The sequence below is a fragment of the Pavona decussata genome, unplaced genomic scaffold (genome assembly GCF_977016875.1).
Source record: "Pavona decussata unplaced genomic scaffold, jaPavDecu1.1 SCAFFOLD_84, whole genome shotgun sequence".
In the NCBI taxonomy this organism is placed as follows: Eukaryota; Metazoa; Cnidaria; class Anthozoa; order Scleractinia; family Agariciidae; genus Pavona; species Pavona decussata.
In genome coordinates this window covers 817,240-840,418 of record NW_028145502.1, presented here as the reverse complement: position 1 = coordinate 840,418, position 23,179 = coordinate 817,240, and the positions used below count along the sequence as shown (strand labels likewise).

General features: G+C 40.7%; 2 protein-coding genes across 3 annotated transcripts in view; both read left to right on the top strand.

Annotated features, from left to right (window-relative positions):
- Nucleotides 1-14,629, top strand: part of LOC146475302 (phosphatidylinositol 4-kinase alpha-like) — a 35,323-nt gene extending 20,694 nt beyond the window's left edge. The window contains exons 21-36 of one of the 2 annotated variants that reach the window (XM_085115685.1): nt 4,018-4,231; nt 5,422-5,469; nt 6,387-6,721; nt 7,434-7,524; nt 8,103-8,387; nt 8,845-9,032; nt 9,626-9,852; nt 9,980-10,080; nt 10,476-10,580; nt 10,798-10,923; nt 11,659-11,779; nt 12,207-12,324; nt 13,136-13,177; nt 13,291-13,380; nt 13,762-13,845; nt 14,077-14,629. In XM_085115685.1, coding sequence (XP_084971811.1) covers nt 4,018-4,231; nt 5,422-5,469; nt 6,387-6,721; nt 7,434-7,524; nt 8,103-8,387; nt 8,845-9,032; nt 9,626-9,852; nt 9,980-10,080; nt 10,476-10,580; nt 10,798-10,923; nt 11,659-11,779; nt 12,207-12,324; nt 13,136-13,177; nt 13,291-13,380; nt 13,762-13,845; nt 14,077-14,128 — 2,227 coding nt within the window. In that variant the 3' untranslated portion in view covers nt 14,129-14,629. The remainder of the gene's footprint in view (nt 1-4,017; nt 4,232-5,421; nt 5,470-6,386; nt 6,722-7,433; nt 7,525-8,102; nt 8,388-8,844; nt 9,033-9,625; nt 9,853-9,979; nt 10,081-10,475; nt 10,581-10,797; nt 10,924-11,658; nt 11,780-12,206; nt 12,325-13,135; nt 13,178-13,290; nt 13,381-13,761; nt 13,846-14,076) is intronic. The other variant, XM_085115686.1, reaches the window with a different exon arrangement.
- Nucleotides 14,630-16,381: 1,752 nt separating this feature from the next.
- LOC146475301 (doublesex- and mab-3-related transcription factor 3a-like) lies at nt 16,382-23,160 on the top strand. The gene is made up of 2 exons (XM_085115679.1): nt 16,382-16,732; nt 21,109-23,160. The coding sequence occupies exons 1-2, from the start codon at nt 16,402-16,404 to the stop codon at nt 21,822-21,824; spliced, it is 1,047 nt and encodes a 348-aa protein (XP_084971805.1). The 5' UTR covers nt 16,382-16,401; the 3' UTR covers nt 21,825-23,160.
- The last annotated feature ends 19 nt before the right edge of the window (nt 23,161-23,179 follow it).

Sequence of the window (23,179 nt, the reverse complement as noted above, 5' to 3'; positions counted from 1 at the left end):
CCACAGACTCAAAAGTTAGAAGCACCTTGTACAGCGTAATAAACAGCACCACAGGAAAGTACTCCTCAGTAGCTTTCATTGGAATGGTCACATTTAAGGATTTTAGCCACAGACTCACAATTAGAAGCACTTCGTAAATCAAAATAGCACAGCACCAGAGGAACTGCCAATTTGGCAATATCCATTTGGGGAAAATTGAAAATTTACAATACCTGAGAAAATTACTTTTCCGTAGTCAGGAGTACCTGATGGGGCCACTCGACTAAAAACCCGCTCTGCAAGCTGGAATAGAGCTGGCTGGGATCTGAATACATTAGACGGTTAACTGGCTGGAACGTTTCTAAATATCTAGTTTGCTGAGATTTTTTGTTATTATTATTAAAACACTGGTTCTAGCTGGGTAAAAAATGTCTCGTTTGTTTTTCCTACCTGTCAGGACCCCTGTCAGGCTCTTAAGAAATCGTATTTGACTTTTCGCTCTAACACCATCTTTACCAATGAAATTTGAAGGCAAGTAGCGCGCCAGGAAATAACAGCGGTTCCACTGTTGTATGTGAAGCCATTTTGCACAGAACATGACCAGAGCTTTTCTTCCACTGGAAAAGGCCGTAAAGTACACATGGGCCTCTCCAGACATTTTTCTCCAATAAAATTATCCTCTTCCGGAAATTTAGAATATCCTCCCAATTTTTCGGTGACATTGATAGAAATGATTTCGAATTTCCCGAGTTTTAATATCCTGCAGTGCTGTGACGCAATTATTTCATGTTTCCCTGACAGTTTTCCGAAAATCTCTGCAGATTCGCGGAGGAATTACCTGTGAAACAGGCCCTTGATCTTGGACACCTAAGGGTTGCAATCCTCCCTGCGCGGAAATGTATTTATTGATGTTATATTTTCAAGGGAACGTCATCAAACGGTGAAATGTGCAGAAATGGCTTAAAGGCTATGAATTGTACACAATACCCGACAATTTAACAAGGACAGGACGAGGGACATGAATGAAATGCTTCTTTCCCCACGATGTCTTCGGGCGACTTGCCAGCCTTAATATCAAAATGGCTGAAAAAGAGAGAAAAATACAGCCGACAGCGGTACCTCTGGACACTGTGCTGGAGCGTTGTACCATGACGATGTACCACGAGATTTCGGCCCGCGGTTCGCTTATGCCAGCTGGAGATGGTTCCGCGATGCTTTCCGATACCTTGTCCCCGACAAGGCAGTGATATAGAGAAAAGTCGGCCCCTAGACCATATGAGACAGATCCCTTTCGTAGGCACCTCAGTTCCACCTTACTGACTTAAACTGAGATTCAGCCATGTATATATATAACAATGTATTCATTTTGTCTTCCATGTGGTACGTTTTGAGGTTTAAGCATGCGCGCGGGTTAAAACGATATAATGACAGAAGGATGACTTGTGGTCAAACGACCTGTAGTCTTGGAGGTACCGCTAGTCTTGGACTCCTTTTACCTTATTTCATTCTTACAATTTTTATTGCCGTTTTCCCGAAAACGATTGCCCTTTCGATGGATTGTTGGCATTGTTAAGGAAATCAGGTCGTCACTCGAAGAGCTCTGTGAAAGCCGTTGCTATTTTTCTGTTTATGGCTATTAAGTCAACACTTAATACTGTGCCATGTAATGAAAATGTGCCGCGTTTGTTACTACAAGAACTCAGATGCTACCTTTCGCCTCTTGATGTCTGGTAACAAAAAATCCTAACCCTGGGCTGGTTTCTGTTTCGACTGCTGGTATCATCAATTGCCTCGTGATGAATGCCAGAAGCTTAAAAGGTTATCACAAAGACAGCACAACAAACTGGCAATCCGTGTGTAACCTCCATTGCTTCCTGGAGCTGGTGTATGCGGAAAACTCAGACGGTATATGCGTCAACTAAGACGTGGTTGAAACAAAATATCAGCAATTCTGATATATTTTATTCCGGCTTTACAATATTTAGGAGAGATCGGTCTGATCGAGGTGGTGGTCGCAATCAAAACAGCCTCCTTCAAATCGGAATCGGAAGCCGAGCTGCAACAGCTTGAGATCATTTTTGCCAAAATTACTACGCTTACTGGTAAAAGAATTTTATTCTGTTTTTTGCTATGGGCCACCCAATGAAGACCCAAGTTGGATGGATGTATTCGATAATATTCGGCATAAAGTTTGTGACCAGTTCGACAATATGGTAATTTCGGGTGATTTTAATTTGCCAGACATCCTCTGGGACTCCATTGACAGTGCATCGGGTGTTAACGAACTAGTCTTTATTGAAACCCTTCACGACCACCTGTTGACACAACTCAATATAAAACGCACTTGTGGCCACAACATAATTGACCTTGTAATCACGAGCGTGCCGAACCGTGTCAGTGTAACCGACACTGATTGTTTCCAAAAGATACGGGTTTTTTAGAGACCACAGCGTCACTATTTTCCAGCTGCAGAACAGCCGTGATAAGTTTCTTGATTCCGTCGAGTCCGACCTCAACACAAACCTAAAGCGTTTTTTGTCGATATTGAAGCTGAATTCCAAATCGCATACAATTCCCGATCGAGTCTCGACGCCAATATCAGCCAGTGCATTCGCTGACCCAGGTAATCGTACGCCTTTAAGACCTTCAGCTGAAAATTCTCGGGAAATAGCCAAAGATGATCTGTTTAACTCTTATTTCGCATCAGTTCTCGCCCATGACACCCCCTCCCCCGTGCCCTTCATCTGGAAGCGCTGCCGATGCACCAGCCTCTCCTGATATGTCGGAGTTAACGCTCACGGTTAGCGAAGTCCAATCCGTGCTCGAAGCCGTTGAAGTCACGAAAGCCACAAGACCTGATAATAAAATCCCAGCGAAACTTCTTAAGGAAACAGCCTCTATAATTGCAGCATCTCTTTGTAAGCTGTTTAGCAAGTCATTAAGAACTGGTCCTTTCCCGCAGAACTGGAAGGAAGCTAACAATGTTCCTGTTTTTAAAAGGGTGACGTCGAGTGCACAGAGAATTACAGGCCCATCTCTTTACCGTCACTGGTATCCAAAGTCTTGGAGCGATGTGTATTTAACACTTCAAAGATAGACTGTACAAGGTGGTAAGAGATTGTCAACGTGGATTCCTGATTAGAGGGAAATGATGAACCTCCAACCTTTTGGAAGTTTTGGGCCACGTGGGCTCCCTACTAGACGACGGAAGACAGGTGGACATAATCTATATGGATATGTCTAAGGCCTTCGATAAGGTGAATCATGGCTGCCTGCTGCAAAAGTTTCACGAGTTCGGATTTGGAGGCAGCGTTTTGCAGTGGCTTAGCTCTTACCTGATGGGTCGCTACCAACGTGTAACAGTGCTGGGTGAAACCTCTGATCCTCTGCCTGTCAGCTCCGGAGTACCTCAGGCCTCCATTTTAGGCCCGATGTTATGTCTCATCTATGTAACTAACTTGCCCGATTCGGTCCTGACGAGCCATGTTGCCATGTTTGCCGATGACACAAAGATACATAAACGAATTAAGTCTCGGGAAGATGCTGCGTACCTACAAGCTGACTTGCTTGCTGGCGAGTTGACAGACATCAAAGTGACAGCTGGCTGAGATTTTCATTTCTTAAAAGTCTTGCTCGCTGGCAGTGAAGAGCGGGTATTTTTCCCAAGAACATTAAATATTAACGGTCACACTTTAGGATTTCATCCACAGTCTCAAAAGTTAGAACGACTTTGTCTCATCATCATCATCATCATCATCATCACCATCATCATCGTCATCGTCGTCGTTATCATCATCTGTTCGTCTTTGTGGAGAATTAGGAAGCATGCTCGTACTTTCCATGTTGCTCTGTCACTTGCCACAGTCGCTGCCTCTGCCCAGGTGTTCAGACCTGCCTAGACTACAGCATAATAAATAGCACTACATGAAAGTGCTGCTCAGTAGCTTTCATTTAAATGGTCAATCAGTTTACATTTTCGTTGACATGTTTTGGACAATTCCACTAAACTACTCTTGTGATAATTGTTGATAATTGCAGCATTGAACCGATGTGGCCTGTGAGCAAAGACGCAGAGCTACGAGAAGATATCCAAGTGTTGACAAAATTCTGGCAGTCCATGCACTCAGACAAGAAATACATGAAGTACTTCATGGTCACAGCGCCAGTGGATGCCGGACAGCTTCTGCCTCATAGCTCCTCAAGCAGCTCTCAATACACCAGTGGCTCGTCTGGGTTAGGACCTTATTTGCAGGTATGTTTTAGGGTCCTATGTGTAGTTGTGTTACAGGTTTATTCAAGGTCAGCAAGGTGTGAACTACCCGAATAAATCAAAATTTCGCCCCAGTGACTTGTCCCATGAATTAAAACTAGTTTGAAGGGACAAGCGCCCGGGATTCCCCCCCCCCCCCCCCCCAGTGATGCAAGGGGTGGGGCGAATGTGACACGCTGGTATAGGTGCTGACACATGGGGATTACGGATAGGTGAATGTCATTCAAGTATTAGTAACTCCCGCACACCGCTTCGTACTCAATTACAAATAATTAGTCATAACACCATTAGGTTCTGACAGACATACAGGCTGTACAGGGGTGTTTGTGCTAACAATTTCATTTCCAAATATTTATTTTGACTTTGATTCAGAGTTACCCCAGTTTTCCCTTTTCTTAACGTAATTACATGACTTGTATGTTTTCCCAGTACTTTTCGTTTTACATAGAGCGGTTTTCATTTGAGTGTCGAAAATAATTTAGCATTTGCTTTGGTTTTGCATTTCTTCGCTCTATGATTGGCCAGCATAATTCGCGCCACTTCCTCAATCAATCAGAAACAAAACTAAAAATCAATCATGACTTGCTCGCACGCGTTTTCCCGCGCTTGCCACCGGTTGCCCGTATTTTCTTCGTGTTTTCCCGCGCTTTCCACCGGTTGCCTGTATTTTCTCTGCGTTTTCCCGCGCTTGGAACCGGTTGCCTGTATTTTCTTCGTGTTTTCCCGCGCTTGGCACCGGTTGCCTGTATTTTCTTCGTGTTTTCCCGCGCTTGGCTCCGGTTGCCTGTATTTTCTTTGCGTTTTCCCGCGCTTAGCACCGGTTGCCTGTATTTTCTTTTTGTTTTCCGCACTTGGCACCGGTTGCCTGTATTTTCTTTGCGTTTTCCCGCGCTTGGCACCGGTTGCCTGTATTTTCATCGAGTTCTTATTCGTTCATTGTTCTGTTCTTTCTACGTCTGTTGTGATTGCTGATAGTAATTGCTTTGTTTGGCTTTTATCTTTTAATACGGCTGTCAGAATAATGATAATCGCTCTATTATGTAAAATTTGTAACATTTGCAATGCTGGGCTTGCTATGTTATGTTGGCTTCTACTTAGCATGATTTTCAGTTTATGCCTTTTATCTATTTCCTAACCTGCTAACTGCTAATCGCCTAATAACATTACCGCAGGTTCAGCCCTCAAGACGGTACTCGTTTGTGCTTCTTATGGGAGAAATGGTAATGAAACTCTAACACCTGTAAGATGCCTCGGTTCTCTGTCTATGCTTAATTTACTTTTCGTTTGATTTAGTTATTTTTTTTCTTTAAATTGTGCTAAAATTGCTGTGGCTGATACCTTTGTTTGTGCTGTCTAGATCCTTCTTTTAATTGTTAAATTAATGTGCTCAACGTCTTCATAATCTTTCCTTCTTGGTAAGGAATTTACGTTCTCTGTATAGCAGATTTAAAAATAAAAATAAAAATGTCAGAAAAAATTATAAAACTACGCTGTTTAGCAGATGGATCCTCGATTCCCTTTTAATAATATGCTTAATTTCTGCCTCGCGTAGTTATGAGTTAAGGTGCTTTTAGCGGGGATGGAAAAAAGGAGGTTTGTGATTGGAATAAAAAAATCGTTGGCAAATAAACCATCATACAGTATTTGTCCCAATCTTTCAATTCTTATTGTTAAGGTTGATTTTTTGAGTTAATTCCGAATGCATTGTTTAATTATCGGAAATTTAGTGTATTACTAATAAAGGAAAGCAATTTCGATTCTTTATTCTATAGTTTTCGTCAATGGAAACGATGCCGAAGAACGTTTGAGTTGTTCTAAGGTTGAGGGAGGAAAGCAACCCTGTTCTAGCTATGTAAAGAATAGTTTTATAACCATTATCCTTGAAGAAGAACAGGATGTTTGGCTATCTTTTCAAAAAATGGTCTTTCTCTGAGGAAGTATAGGTGAACTTGACACGGCTTTGGTCTCTCTGAGACCAAGTTAACTGTCTGCTACGAAGATTTGTTTGTAACGAGTATAATATTAGGAAAGTTGCCTTTAAAAATGATCAGTGACATTTTACAATTCTGCACGTTTGTCGTGGGCTTCTGGTTGCCTGGCAACATAGCTCATATAGTTCAAATGGCTCATGTTTCAGGGCAATCGTTGGATGAATACTATACCGCTGTCCAGCAATCTGTCGTCTCGGCGTTCGGCCACAGGGACCTCAGCTGGCAAAGAAGCCACAGGTAGCCAACATGTACTCAAAGATTACTTAAAGCGACGTAATCTCATTCTAGCTCTCATTCGACGAGAGATTGAACGCCTTTCTACATGGCATAACTCGATGGCTCGGCCAGAGCTCAATTTCAGTGGGTTAGAGTCATTGGTGAACTGGGCCAACCAGACAGTTTTTACCGAGAGGATCTGGAGAGACTTGGTCAGGCTGGCTTGGCATATCTCACCAGATATCGCTGTGTTTCTACCAGCAAGGTACGTGGTGTAATCTAAACCAGTCCAACAACTGCAAAGTTGAAATTTGTTTTAGTTTTTAAATTCAAAATGTCGGAAAATCGAAGAATGTAAACACCACAGGAAAGTAATGCTAATGGTAACGGTAATGATATTTATATACCGCATTTTTCTATATACATATTCAAATGCGGTTTCCATTACTCCACAGTAACAGTCCATTAGCGACCTAATCCAACCCACCCAACCCATGAAATCATGAAATAGCATAAAGACCAGACCAGCACACCGGGAACTCTATGCCCTACTCTTTGCGATTAGTGTGTGGATTCTTTAACGTCCCACACGCTTATGAACGTTGAAGTGTTATGAGACGAGGCCTACGGTTTATTGTCCTTATCCTTATTTGCATGTGTCGTTACAAAGGCAGCACTTTCTCCTCAGTTATTTTCACTTAGTAGCTTCCACTTCAGTGATAATTCTTGGGTATTTTTGACCACTCAAATGGGGCATGCGGCATACAGGTGATGATGAGAGAAAAGAAAATGGTCACCAAAGATTAAATGTTTTGATTTTTAAACAAATTCTCACAACTAGTACAGTAAGGAATATACAGAAAACAGTGAGGGGAATTTGTATGTTGATATTATTGTGGCTTTAAGTTTTTTAGCCTTTTAAAATTGTTCATAATAATTGTTATTCCGATTAATGCCATATTGTGTAATTCTTTTAGGTTCAAGGAAGTGTCTGCGGTTCATAAAGAAGTCAGTCGACTTGTAAGGATACATCCCACAGCAGTGTCTGATCTCCCAGAGGCCATTCAGGTATGATATTAATGTTGTTGTTAAGGAGTACCCTAACATTCTCGGTGAATCAACTCAAACCCTTGTGGGAATTACGAAACCATCCGTTATACCAAAAGTTAACGTTGTTTATAAGGAGTGAATTAAAACATTGCAAACCATTGGGAAAAAAACTGCTTTCGGCTTGAAGTTAGCGTTAACTGAGGTATAAAGTTTTTTAACCATGGTTTAACCCTTTAACCCCTAATATCACAGAACAAATTCTCCTCTCTTGTCCACGTACTTTTCTTAAAGTACTGGGGAGAAGTTATTAAAATATCAAGAAAATTCACCTTGGGTGATCATATCCTTAATTCTCATGACCTCGGGGGTTGAATAAGCGTTGATATTACAAGGAGAAATTTGATTACTGATCGCTGTTAGGGCTTAAAGGGTTAAAGTTAACCAGGTAGGGTAGTATTGGAAGAGTTGTACAAAAGATCCCCGCTAAAAAGTCGCAAAGCACCCTCCAAGATTTTTACCTTGACAACTGTTAACATCAACTTTAGAACATTTTACGAGCCCAATGTAAATTAACTTGGTTATTATCTCTGCTATAGTACCTCGTCACTGAAAAGAATATCAAAGCCGACATCCCAGAGTTGACGCATGTGCTGTGCTGGTCTGCCATCCCTCCCGTCCAGGCCATGGCGTATTTCTCTCAACAGTACCCACCCCACCCCCTGACAGCACAGTATGCCTTCAGAGTGTTGCAGTCTTTCCCGCCAGACGCCATCTTGTTGTACATTCCTCAGCTGGTGCAGGCCACACGCTATGACGCGCTGGGGTTTGTTAGTGAGTACATATTATGGGCTGCACAGCATTCTCAGCTTCTGGCTCATCAGGTAGGAAGCAAAACATGTCAGCCTTCCTTTTGCAACATGTTAAAATTAAGCAGTTACAAGAGGTAGTGGAACTTGTTTGAAGTAAACACAAGTGCACAAAAGGGAATTAATCCGAGGGGGTTGTGGGGGGGGACTTAGTTCTAAAACACCGGTACATGTTGACCATACCTGTCTGAAATATGGTACAGATATTCTCCGTTTGATTTGACGGGGCGGAAGTTTTTGGTGGGAGAGTTGGGGGTGAAAGGAGGAATATATTTTGAAGGGTCAGAGCTTACCCTCCCCCCCCCCCCCAAAAAAAAAAATTCCAAGGGTTACCGCACGGGGGAAAACGTACGTCTGATTGATTTTCCTTTAAAACCCTCACCTTAGACAACAGATTTGCTTGTATAGCAATTGTTTGCTATGTGAGTTACTGTGGGAAGAGACTCATGCGCATACTCTTTATGCATTGCAGCTGATCTGGAACATGAAGACCAACGTGTTCACAGACGAGGAAGCTCTTCACAAGGACTCTGAGATTGGCGCCCATTTAGAAAACCTGATAAACAGGATTTGTAATTCCTTGTCAGGTACAGCGCTTGAGTTCTACAAGAGAGAATTTGAGTTCTTTGACAAAGTCACCTCCATATCGGGGACAATAAGGTATGTGATTAGTGACTGGGTTCTGTGAAGTCGCCATCACATCAAATTCGTTATCAAAAGTGTTCCTTCAGTCGGCTCAAAACGTAAGTTTCTTCACCGCATCAGACAAGGTGATAGGACCGTAATATCCTTTGATTAAATTCTCCCTCTCTCTACCCGAAAAAGAAAAGGAGAAAACACCTGTTTGTAGGTTAATTATTTAGTACAACAAGACCTGGGCCCAGTTATTCAAAGCCCGATTAAGCTAATCCTGGGTTAACTTGAAGTTTGATTCGAGTTTAATTACTAATTAATAAGCATATTTCCAACAGATGTTTGCCCGTCAGTTTTGACTTAAACTTTTCTTCACCATTGTCTTTAAATCAGCTTTAAAAACATTTTAAACGAGCGAGATGAAAACCTTGGTTGACTGTTAATCGGGGATTAGCGTTGTCGCCTTTCGAAAAACTGGGGCCAGATCTTTTCTTTTACCGTGAACAATATTTTATCCAAGCTTGTGAGAAGTTTTAAGTCGTTACTTTCGTTAGGATCAATAATTAATAATATATATCTCGTTAAAGCCTTGTTACCAATCCCTGTTTTGTGTTCTGCAGACCATACCCAAAAGGTCCTGAACGAAAACAAGCGTGTTTGGAAGCACTGAGTAAGATTCAAGCTCAAGAAGGCGTGTACCTTCCCAGCAATCCCGAGGCCCTAGTACTGGAAATTGATTACAATTCAGGGACTCCCATGCAGAGTGCAGCCAAGGCACCATTCCTCGCGCGGTTTAAAGTCAAACATTGCGGCATCCAGGAATTGGAGAACATTAACACGTCCAAAGGTGAAAATAGCCTGGTTCCACGTTAGCTTACACACTGATTGTTAGCGATGTAAACTGAGATGTCGCTGTACCTTATATTTTGAATTACGCCTTGTCAATAATGACTCGCAAACATCATTTTTCGCAGATTTTTCGTCGTCAGACAGTGATGAAGAGGGAGGCAAAGGCAAGCAACCTAAGGTCTACTGGCAGGCTGCTATATTTAAAGTTGGCGATGATGTTAGACAGGTTAGCATTGTTTTCTTGCTTTTTTCTAAATGCCGCTCTTCAACTGCGGCCGAAAGAATTAAAGCGGTTTTCAGTTGAGTGTCGTAAAACCAAAACCGAAATAATTACCCTGGCCAATCAGAAAAGACGTTAACAGCGCAATCAACCAATCAGAATTCGAAGCAAATACATGTCACTGGCGCCAAGCGCGGGAAAACGCGTGCGAGCAAACCACGATTGGTTTGGTTTTGCGTCTTATTGGTTCAGAAAGTGGCGCGAGTTTTTAGCCAATCAGAGAGGGTACAAAACACGAATTATTTTTTACATTCAATTGGAATCCCCTCTAAACGAAAGTATAATAATTGTCAAATGCGAATTACAACTAAGTGCGAGTGTTTGTCGTTGCTTTTTGTCAGGATATGTTAGCGTTGCAAGTCATCTCACTCTTCAAGAACATCTTTGAGCAAGTTGGATTGGACGTTTATCTCAAACCTTACAGAGTGGTGGCTACTGCGCCGGGGGTATGTAGAAGAAACAAGTGACAATGGTCTCGATTAACTCTTCAGTAAGAACGACACGATAGAAAATCAAGTAGCTTTCATTTGAATATTCACACTTTAAGATTGCATACACAGACTCGAAAACCATCTTGCACGGAATAATTAACAGCACCATAGGAAGGTACTGTTCATGTCTCCAGGAGATATCTGTATTTATTGTTTCCTGTATTTTTGTCAGAATGGTGTTATTGAATGTGTACCGGATTCTAAATCACGTGATCAACTCGGCCGTCAAACCGAGGTGGACTTGTACGAGTATTATCAGAAGACGTATGGTGATGAGAGTTCTTCAGCCTTTCAACAGGTCAGGCTCTATACTATAGTGTAATTACTTAACCCTTTAACCCCTAATATCAAAGAACAAATTCTCCTTCCTTGTCCCCATACCTAACTTATAAAAGTACTGGGGAGAAGTTATTAAAATATCAAGAAAATTCACCTTGGGTGATCATATCCTTTATTCTCATGACCTCAGGGATTGAATGAGCATTGATATTGCAAGGAGAAATTTGATGCTGATCACTGTTAGGGCTTAAAGGGTTAAAGAAGAACAAACCTGATAATACCTAGACTGCAGGGTAATCGCGTTTTCGCTCTCATTGTAAATTGGAAGTCGGGGATTTTTTTCTTTGTTTGTTGGGGTGGTTGCGGGAGCCTCGCGTACCCGTCAGTGTTCCCCAGTCCCACTCGTCTTTACACACACTCGTTCAAGTTTCTTTGCTCCAAGGCTACGTTCGTATGGTTATAACCCGCCACCGCAAAACTAGGGTCCTTTACAGTTCCCCCCCACTCTAGCCTGAGTATTAGGCTTTCGGGGCGCGGGGTGGGTGGGGAGAGAGGAAAGTACTGGGAAGAGAGGAAAGCGAAAAGAGACTTCCTTTCCCCTCCCCCCTCCCCTTAGGAATTCCTGATACTCAGGTTAACACCACTCTTAAGCTCCAACCTTACTTTAGAAATGTTATTTTTCAGTCGTTTGGGACATTTTTCCACCGTTAAGTCCTTTATTGATTATTGCTGATGGTTGATTATGTATTTTCAGGCTCGAGCAAACTTTATTAAAAGTATGGCTGCCTACTCCATTGTGAGCTTCTTGCTGCAGATAAAGGACAGACACAATGGAAACTTGATGCTTAACAGAGCTGGCCACATTATACACATAGGTACGTGTGCATCCTTTAGGCTTTTGCTTCTTGTAAAGTTCTGTCTGTAGTTTGGCGCTAATCCAATGCGTGTTCCTCAACCCAAGAAGACTTCTCTTCATTCACTGATATTCGTAATGTGACAGTAGGAAACTTAAACTGAACAAGAGTAAAACTTCGGGACGAGGTTTTTGAGTTTTTTCAATTTCTCCCTCGTATTCAGTGAATTAGACAAGCAAAAACGAACAATAAAAACCGACGTTTCGGTGTCATCATGGCGCCATTGTCAAGGTAACTTATGGACACCGAAACGTTGATTTTTATCGTTCGTTTTTGCTTGTCTGTGTCTTAACAATTTAAATTAGGCTATGTAAACACGTACCTTTACTTTGTTACAAAGAAGATACCGCGGTAATAACAATTTCTCTGTAAATCAATTTCCGTATAGACTTTGGTTTCATGTTTGAGTCTTCTCCCGGAGGAAACCTTGGATTTGAACCTGACATGAAGTTGTCTCATGAAATGGTTATGATCATGGGTGGCACAATGGAATCTCCATCATTCAGGTAACGTTAATTAGGAAAAAGCGAGTAATATCGGCCAAAACGCGTGGTCAACGTTCGTGATACTTATTTTGTACTTTAAAACATTAACAATCCCTGGTGTTCCTCCGAAATATATTTCTGACTTGATTATTATAAAAGGAAAATCTGCGCAGAGCGCAGAACGTCAGCTTTATTCTGGTCAGCAGTCGCTGTGGCCTTTGAGCCTGCAGTTTCTCTGGTCGGCGACCGAACTGGGAATGTTCCCTTTGAGCCGTTAGCTACTGAACTATATTGTATCATAATAAGGTGGCGAATAAATTAAAAAAAAAAACTTTTATTCGTACAAGTCGCGACCGGAGATGTTATTTCTGACAGGGTTCGTGCTACTCCTTGAAGTCCTTGAAAAGCCCTGGAATTTAATTTTGGATTTCCAGGGCGCTTGAAAAGACCTTTAAAAAGGATTTTTTGCTGAAACTGCTTGAAAACTCGTTCAATTTTTGATTGGTTGAAAATTATTGAGATTATATCACCGTAACTTTAAAAAACAGTACAAAAATTGAGCGCAAAGTTGATAATCGGGGAAAGATTTTGTGAAAACTTCGTCGCGTGTATTGTTACTTATAGTGTGTCGGATAAAATTCTGTGTAACGCACTGCATTCTGGGAACCGGCTGAAAATTCGCTCTTAGCGGTCAGCATCAGGAATGTTGTTTCGTTCCCACGCATCAGCACTATTTCTATTGAAGGGTAGCTCAAAGAACAGGATTTTTTCAATTCGTGTTGGCTCAAATTTATTTTCTTCAAGATGTTGATCAAGATTTATGTCTTTTCAGATGGTTCATGGATCTGTGTGTGAAAGCTTATCTCACCGTAAGGTAACGTACATTAACAAGCGTTTTTAAAAGGACAATTGTCGGATGGTTTTGGTCGTAACTTTTGCTGCAGTTCGTTTTGTAATGATTCGTTGTTATCTTTTCCCCCCTGACAGGCCTTACCAGGAGGCAATCGTGTCCCTTGTAGCTTTGATGCTGGACACTGGTTTGCCGTGTTTCCGGGGGGAGACACTGAAGAGACTCAGGTGAATACTGTAAATAATACAATATAATTAAACAGTAAAAAATGAACGTCTTCTAACCGCGTGGTCATCACTACGCGACCTGTTCAAGAAACGGACTCAATTGTGAAGCAAACGATGAAACTCAGCTATCATTTCAAACCACGATGACAAACACCTTTCATAATAGAAACGGAGTCTTGTTTCGTCATCAGCTGAGTACGAAGTGGTTTGGCTTGGTAATCAAGCGGTAAATACCTCAGTTTTAGAATGCACAGGCCGCATTCACGCTTTAAACATTTTTATGATATCGCTATTGCACTATCCGAGGACATCTCGCAACCAGCTAAACAACAGTCGTCACATGTACTCATACTGTACCTATTTTATTTTATTTCTCAACAGGGCAAGATTCAGCCCTGCGCAAAGTGAGCGAGAGGCGGCAGCCTACATGGTGAAAGTTATCCGGGACTCCTACTTAAATTACAGGTAAGACTAAAACTGTTTACTCCGTTAGAACCTTGTATTCCCCTCTCCCCCCCCCCCCCCCCCAAAAAAAAAGATAAATAAATAAATAAATAAAAAAGGCGTGAAATCAAGTGCAATCAAACCAGACCATACAGTGGTTCGAAAAAAAACTAAATGCCCTAAACTGAAGTGGTTAAAAATGTTTAGTTGTTAAAAATTTTAGTTTGACTTTTTTTTTTTCTTTCTCCACAGAACTCGAGTTTACGATTTGATTCAGCTGGCGCAAAATCAAATTCCTTGTTAGACTCCATGGCTGCCGGTCTTGCGCAAGCAAAGTTACTTCGGTCTGGAGTCTTGTCTTCCATCTCTGTAAATACCCAACCGTGCACATCCCCGAAGAACGTACGCCTTTTATTGAACACAGGAGTGAAAATGTGTACTGCTAAGAGAAAATGAAGTCATACAACGTCGTTTTCAGGGCTTTTCCTTCGTAAATTGGAAGGGGAGCGAGGTTGGAGATCTTGATGCTTTGGTACGGCGCATGAGTGGCATTGCGTCTGAACTTGGCCTAAGGCTGCTAATGCATCGATTATGTCATTATTAATTGTACATAAAGGGTTATTCAATGTTTCTTGTAATTATTGATAAGTTTAAAATACTGTACATCAAGACTGAAATGAAAGGAAAATGAAATCAATTGTATAAAATAAATTAAAATATTGTATTAAGCTACATACAAATTGTAAAATACTTGACAGGAAATTTCTTTTCAGAGAAAAAATTCTGTTTTTCTTTGTAGTTTCTGGCCGGTAAACTCCACTCGCCTTTGTTTCGTCTCGTTCGCGCACATTTACACTGCGAGCAGTTTCTGCCTTTTCGTAATTTGTTTAGGGTAGTAGAGCTGAGCGATGCAGTAATGGCGCACGCGGCAAGTATAAATCCTCGTTACTCGCTCGCGGCCTTGTTGCCTACAAAAATAGTATTTCTTTGTCCTCCAGGTGATGGCGAGCGCCCTTGTTACTCGTAGTTCGCGGCTTCACCCTCGTAACGGAGGAAATCAAAGAGGAGAAAGTACTTGCACAACAGTCTAACGCTCTTTTTTCTACTTACTTCACTGTCTGCATGACTGTATACATGAATCGAATAGCACCCTCTCTGCTGTAGCCTGCAGAACGGGTGTTATTTTATTTTATTTTTGCGTTTTTCAGGCGAGCGGAGGCAAGGACGAGGTAATCGCGGAGTGCGAGCCTCCGCTCGCCTGAAAAACGCAAAACAAAACAAAAAATAACGCCCTTCTGCAGGCTATCTCCACTGCATCTATGCTGTATAGCTATCAAAACCCTGTGCATATACTGTGGCAAGAGGTGACTGTGATTACTGCACGCTGTCATTTTATCGGCAACACTGCCGTATTCACCTAACAATGACAACTACACTTTCTTACAAGAGGGTTAAACGTTACACGGATTTTCAGGAAAATTAAAAAAAATTAGATCGCTTTACGTAAAACTTAGTCAAAATTTATAGGCTCTTGTGGTATGCAAACACAACCCCCGTAGTGTTTTACTCAAGTAATTTTCCACTTTCGTAAGTAGAAGGAAATCTGTTCCCAATCCTCAAACCTACGCACAAAAGTCTTTAATTTTCTTTGTTCGTTGGAAGGAAATAAATCGGAAACACATGTCCCACCCGGGCCCTGGAAGCATTTATTTCTTAAATCCGTAATTTTCTTATCCGTTTCCGACGGATTGTCGGTTATTTTTCGTACAAAAGAACTAATTATGTTTCTTAATCTTGAAAACCTTGAAAAAATGTTTTCAAAATTATAAAAAAATTGAAGCTTTGGAATTGAATTTTGTGTTTTTCGGGAATTTGAGAAACGCATGCCTGGGTCTTAACGCTGAAAAGAGTGAGCCTGGGAACAAGTTTGAGATTCGTCAATGTACGTGACTCGGAATCAAGTAGGATTAGTTTACTCGGAAGTGATTTTAGTTGTTCATTAAAAGAGAAGTGTTTAAAAAAGTGATCTTATTTTAGTATAACTGAAACACATCATAGAGTTTTATGTCCTTCTATTTGATTCCTTTTAGTCGAACAGTAGTCCCCACACTCGGAACGGGAGATACAAGTTTTTTGGGAGGAACAATCTTTCATTTTCGCGCGCGCGTTTGTATAACGTTATCTGTGTGAAGACGTCTTCTACTGTGAGCAGTTTATATCCGCACCACAGGCTCTTTTTGCGTTCCCCGCGTGTTTTATCGTTCGACTTCCTGCTCATCACAAAGTTCAGAACATTAAAGTTCAATTTCTTATTCTTTCTTGTCATTGTTCCCTTTATTGTTTCTCTACGTTGATCTTGTCTTTTAATTCCTTTCAAATAAATGCTAATCGTGCTGGTAGCCTACAAGTGCGAAACTCTTTGAACAATACAAACTTGTGATACTTACACGTCAACAAATCCTCTGGGTATTCAAAAATTCATCCACGTGAGAGCGAATTTTAATATTGCTCATTTTAAAAATCAGCGCGCTGTTCGAACAAGCGATCGAAGCTTCCGTCGGATGAAACTGACAAGAAATGCATAAACAAGAGATTAAGGAAGAACACAAGGAAAGCCCGTTGGATTTAAAACAAGCAGCATCAAACCGCAACCCAAAGTGCACGCGCTGCAGAAATCACGGTATTTTGTCAGACCTTCGCGGTCACAAGCATCAATGCCGATTTAAGGACTGTACTTGTATGGATTGCAGAACAGTAGCCGAAAGGCAGCGTTTAACGGCCGCCAGGATTGCTTTGTTCAGGCAACAGAAGGGAAACGAAGGTGATATGATAGTGAACAGTGCAGAGTTGGATCAAATCGAATCAAGTCTTGCTAACGGATGGATGAACGGTGAAGAACACCGTGAAGGTTAGTTGTTGGAAATTTTAGTCCATCAGCGTCTTATGTAACAACAGCAACACTTTGTCTTCGTGTATAGTACATTCACAGAAATTCACGAAGAGTAACCCACTTTGTTGTCAAAAGCGGATATGTGGCATGGTTTTAATTTCAAGGCAAAAGTTGCAATAGCATATCACTTTAAAAGCGCAATTCGCGTAACTCGAAATTTTTTAATACTTGCGCTTGCGCTTGCAAGGAGTCTGTTTATTTTTCCTGGAATAAGACGCCGCACGTGAAGAGAAGTTTCCAGCTGTTTTACATGCAGTTAAAAACTCCCCGTATAACTTTACAAACACAGGCACTTTTGAACTGAGAGCGTAGCACAAGATTCAATGCAAATAATGAACTTTGAACTGAAGGGCAAGCACAGCATAACATTTTTGTTATCCCAGTGCGCTCGCTTCCGTTTCTTAGTGTATTGTGGTGACGTGACTTCTGCTTGAGTTTCTTTCGTGAATGTATTTGAGTTTTCTTTCCCTTTCCCTAACTGTATGATGACTTCTCAAAGTACGAGTAATGTTAATTTTGGCAAGAACTATCATGTTTTTATCCTTGGCAGATGTTGTTTTGCTGTTGTGCTGCGTTTTATTCCACTTGTCTAATTTTCACGCGAATCTCACTGCCAGACCCCAATTTTCGTTTTGTTTAAAATTAAGATTTCTTTACCGGCCTAAGTACGAAACCGTAATACTGAGAATTACACTGATGACAAGTAAGAAACTAGAAAATGTTGTGTTGAAAATTATTTAATTCAAATTCCGAAAAGTCTTAAAGCGGGCCGCCATCTTAGCTATATGCGACTGAATTCATTACCAGTATTCCCGCATCAGGACATGAAGTAAAATCGGAAACTGAGTGAACTGTTTGTTCGCCAATTCAAGCGGCTCAATCAAATAAGAAAACGCTGATGTAATAAAAAAAATGCCTCTTCCTTCAAGTTCCTCAGTTGTAATAATTGAAGGAAAGATTAGCTTTCCTCATAAATTTATAAGAACTGCGTGAGTCATAGTAAAGAGTTTAGCTGGCCCTTTCTTACTTTCCCCAACAATATCTTTATATTAGCTGTGGGTTTCTTTGAATATTTTTTTCCACCGAACGCCATTCGATAAAAAGGCAGCAAGATTTAACTTCCTTTTTCATACATTTATGAAGAGAATATCAATGTTTTGCGCAACGGAGCGAGTCGGAAGTTGTTATTATTAATCAAACTTTAGTATCCCATTCCCTTTATTAAACCCGCTTATCCAAAATCAATTATTTTCAGTTGATTAACTTTGTAAGCGAAATAACCTAGCGTACAGTAATAAAAACACAGCAGAGCCGAAATAGCTAAAAAAACGTACATTTTCCACCATGAGTTTCAGTCATTTCATGTTGTTAATAGTCTTTTGCGCTAAAGAAGCAATTTAAAAGTTCCTCCTTTTGCGCAAATGATTGCTTCTACAAGTATTTGATTTCCGTTGTGTCAACGAGAACATGGATGAAACAATTACTTTTGTTATCCTGGTCTTTGGCGCAATTCGCGTTTTACAGCGAAACAATACACATTTGCTTACGTCGGCAAATTTTCATTTGAAATTCGGCTTCTCTCTCTGTCATCTTTCCGTGTTAGGCGGCTCTTAAAAAGAAACTATTTTGTTTCACTATTTTCAATAACTTTGTTCGAATTCTGACTAACACGGAGGCTTCATCACGCGCGGAGAAAAGAATATTGTTCACTTTGATTTGAATCACTGCGATACGTGTCAAGCCTTTTGATGCGTTCACAGCTGTCTGTTCTAAATTTGTGTTTTCATTATACAACAAGGTTGCGTCTTTTCACAGCGAATTTACTTCTTTTGGCGTTTAAAGAACAGAAAGTACCGCCCTCATCTGTAATCCAGCTTTGATTTGAAAGATATTCCTTTTAAAAGGACGAAGCCTTTGTTCACATATTAGTGCTACAAACATAAGGGAGATAAAAAACGGAACAATTAAAACGACAGACCGCTAATTGAGGGCACGCTTCATTACCTCAGAGGTTCATGTAAGAGGAGAGACAAGAGTGAAGAAGGAAAATTTTAACACGGTCTACGCGAGCGCACGTGGTCTTCCACACATTCAAGCTTCTCCCGGAAAGCTTTTTATGTAACTTTTAACAAAAATTTCCGATTTAACTCATGTGTGCAATCAAGGACTATTGTTCCAAAATCTTTTTATCGTATAATTGGACAAAATCACAAGCAGGAAACAAAAGATTCGCATTCCTCGAGTTCCTATAGTGATTAAAGCTTATTGAATTTGCACAAGGTGTTCCGTTGTGTTAAATTAAAATTTTATTAATATATCTGTACAGATCAGCTTGCCGAAACCGTGAGAACTTGCCAACGCTAAGTTCTGTTGAAATCATTAATTGCACACAAAGACTTTAAATGAATTCCGTAAGTCAGCGAAGGTATTTTCAGAGTACAGTTGGCAACATGTGGGACAGAGAACAGCATTTCACGTTAGGTAAGCTAAAGATGCGGTCTTACAATACTGTAGCCCCGCTTAGTTCATTAGTACTTCCCATAAGTTTGAAAATGAAACGTGAAGTTCTGACAATGGACATAAATTAAGGAACACTGAGCTAAATTTTCAGTGTACTTATTCGCAGAGAAAATGTCTTCGTTATCAAGTTGTATTGTTAGAAGTTGCGCACCAAAGCTTAAGTTGTTTTCAATTGCTTTTTGACCTCAAGATACCGTTTCACGTGATACAAGGGCTACTTTTCTAAGACAAGTTAACTCCATAACTTTCTGAGTCATCTTTAGTTGTTTTACATGGTAACTCAGTTTGAATCTGTAAATAAACTTCTAAATTGTGACTGAATCAGAACGTTTTTAAGTAGTTCTTCCTTTCTATGATGCTCTTTGTTCGTTTGCTTTTCGTTCTGAATAACAAGGACGAAACGAAATTTGAAAACCAGTTTTAAGACTTGATCATGGACAATCACAGTGATTATAATTAGGTTCTTAGCGTTTCATCATCTAAAAGTAAAATGATTGTTAACTTCATTTTTACTTCATAAAGATTTCTAAGGTTTCTCCGCCGATCGCCTGTTCACTAAGGCTTAGAAATCAGAAAAACAATTTAGGTTTGTTCAGTCACTAAAACCAATATAAGTAACGTATGGAGACCTTTCATGTAATCGAAAATTCAATTCTGTAAACTTTTCATAAGAAACGGCAGTGAATTGAAGTCGTAAAAACGTATCTAGTCTCGATCGGTGTATCGGTAAAGCTTTGCGCTTTTGCAGAGTTCATATCATTATTTAATAGCAACGTACGGTTACAATTCTTTAAAATGGAGTGAACATCAAAGTATCAGTCGCGACTGATGATCCAACACTGCCAGAGAATACACTTGAACTCGCCGTAAATGGACGTTTGTAGTTTGTAGTTTTAGAAGCAAAGTCAACTCACTCTCTGAAACGTATAAAGTCAGTCAACTTCTTTTCAACTGAGATCTGCATTGCGTACATGTGTCTGTGGCTATCGTCTTTTCTTTATTTTTGGCTAGAAACTTGGTTTAAGCTTGCTTTCTTATCTTTAACGCAGGGAAGAAATAATGACCAAAAGTGTTTCAAAGGAAAGACAGAAAATTAAGAGCTGAAATGCAGTCCACTTCCATCCTTGTAATCCTATACTCAATTCTCAAAGTACTTATTCAGTTTGCTCCTCAGAACTGCTTGTATTAATCTACTGGTGTATATATTTGGTTGCTTTTCGGGGCTACGCAACATGAAAATTAGTTAACTAACATTTACAAATGTTGGTAGGAAAGTTTCTCTTAAATAATTCAACTCTGTCCGTGCCCTGTTAATAAGTCTGACTTTTAAATGATATAGACTGAGATAGCCCCCTATTTTTCGTGTTATTGTGGAGAATCGTATGTTTCAATCGATCTGCGGCCATCTTGGTTTGTAATGGCGAGCGGAACCTGGGGAGAGCGTCAAAACTACCGAGGGGGACCCACAGTCAGGTTGTATAGCACAGGGGAGGAGAGGCGAAAACTATTTTTCTCGCCCTTCTCCCTCCACTTTAGGTTGCGTTCGTCATTACAAACAAGATGGCATACGATCTCAACAATTACAGCGGAATTTAGAGGACTGCAAGCAATCTATAAACAGTAAGAGCAAGTTTCAAATAGGTCCACAATGCGTGCGTGTAGCCGCTGTGGAGTTTTACTCGGCTGGAAGTAATTTGCATGACCACTCACACTCGGAACTGTGTTTGACAAAACTGCACTTGTCCAACATCAACCCCCCGTTATACGATAGACTTCCACGGATAACACAGTTGAACAATTGGTTTTTATTTTAGGGTTATTGAAAAGAAAAAACAGTAATGGACGAGATAACAGTTGTGGTGGTGCCAGTCCGGAGAGCTCAGACAGTGACTACAGCGGCAATCCATCATCAGCGTCAAAGAGATTACACGCGGAATCTCCCCTGACAGTTCCCACGGTAACTCCACCCCCGTCGGATATCCTTAGCCGGGCATTCCCTGGGTTATCGCACGCTGTCCTAGAGCACGTGTTGAAAGGTTGTAACGGAAACGTGCTCCAAGCTATTGAAGTCATCGTGCAATGCAATGCAACAAGACCTACGACAAACGGTGTGCTTGGTCAGCACAATCTTCTACAGGCTCAACCTCCAGCTGACATGAATTCCCAGGCCCCTCCGCATGTGCCAGTTCCGACCTCAGGGACCCTACCCCCACTTTTCAAGTTTAATTACGGCAATGGACAGTACAGATATCTTATGCCGCCATCTTTGATGCCGCTGAGTTCGTACATGCTCCCTACGGCAAATGGTTTGGGACTTCCGTTTCATCAGTTTCCAGTTGACATGCAGAATCATCAATTCAAGCCAGTGGAAAGCGCACCGGAAGCGGATGTACACAGTGGAAACGGAAGTGATGACACGAAACCAGTTGTGAATGGATACCATATTGGAGTCTGTAAAGGTTGTGGCCAGGACACGAACCCAGAGGAAAATCTCTGTGTTACTTGCTCAGCCTCGTTCAATCGCAAATGAACATTTCCGTCCAATAGTGGTGACTATCGAAGCCACCGGAAGCGGAGGTAAATTGTAAAAACGGAGGACTGATGAGACTGAACCGAGAATTATTTTATTTATTTTCAGATGTTTTATAGCAAATTTTTTTATAAAATTTAATCAATAATCTCGTAAGAGATTGATTTATGGACAGTTTTATAAGAGTAAATTTCATTATGTGGATTAACACAGTAAAAACTAATTTTTAAATGTTTTATCAAGCTCGTTTTTTAATTGTTAAAAAGGAGTCAAAAATTTTTTCCCTTTTTCCTCGAATAGTTTTAGATTGCGTTAAAATACCGTTGACTCCAGAGGTTTTTCCTCCTTCACAAACATCTTCAGTTGCCAAGCGGGGAGGATATCTTTTCTCTCTTTAATAGAGAGAAAAATCTCTGAGACCAGCAGCGGATAAGCGGGTTTCTGACTGTTAATGTTTCAAAGCCAAGAACAGTTTTTAATATTTTCTACAGTTTGTGTATGTAGGCTTTCTTTATTTTGTATATTTTAAGAATTGTTAGTAAGTGGAATTACCACAAGATTTGTTATTTCAAGTCGAATCTTTTCTTACCGCTGCGCTGCCAAGTGAGTGAAATCAAGAAAACGCGAGATTAAAAAACAAAAAGGCTGTTTAGAAAGAAAGAAGGAAAGCTACGCTTTTATACAAAATAAAATAAAATGTTTAAGGTTACAATGTATCTTCAGCTTGTATAATGCCTAAGACGGCCATTAGGTCCCCAAAGGGTTTTTCTTGGTCACCCATGCCGGGTTCAAGCGGTAATCACGTGCTTACTTACGTGCACAGTTGTGGGTAAAGATGCATTTCTGAGTAATCGCTTTTCGACATTGCATCCTTAGGGAATACTCCCAAACTCCCTCAGAAGCAGAAAAAATTTCCAATTATCCACGAAGCCTTCTTAAGGTAAGATGTATCCTAAATATTGTTTCTTGACTAAAGTCTATTGTTGAACTAACAATAGTCTATTGTTATGAAACACTACTTAAGATATAACTTAACTAAGGACCGCTTCGTGAATCTAGCCCTTGGGCCCTATAAGGATAAGGCGGCCACATGGCTAGTGACTGTGAGGTTGATAACACACGAGCCATAACGGTCGGAACTTAACCCAGTAGCTGTACAATGAAGCAATGTAGTGGTGTTGCTACCCCCTCCCTTCCCTGCCTTCAGTGGTTTGTCGCCAGTACCCATCTGTTCACCTGATTCAAAAGAGGCAATGTGGAGCAATGTGTTTCTTGTTTAAAGAAACAACACAATGCAGACGATTGGCATCGAACTAGTGTCACGTCATCTCGTTTTCGGATTCTTTTGCCTCACT

What these genes read in the sequence shown, in the direction of transcription:
- LOC146475301 (XM_085115679.1), top strand. Translation starts at nt 16,402, where the DNA reads ATGCATAAACAAGAGATTAAGGAAGAACACAAGGAAAGCCCGTTGGAT. An exon ending in CGGTGAAGAACACCGTGAAG is followed by an intron (nt 16,733 to 21,108) that starts GTTAGTTGTTGG and finishes TTTTTATTTTAG; the next exon opens with GGTTATTGAAAAGAAAAAAC.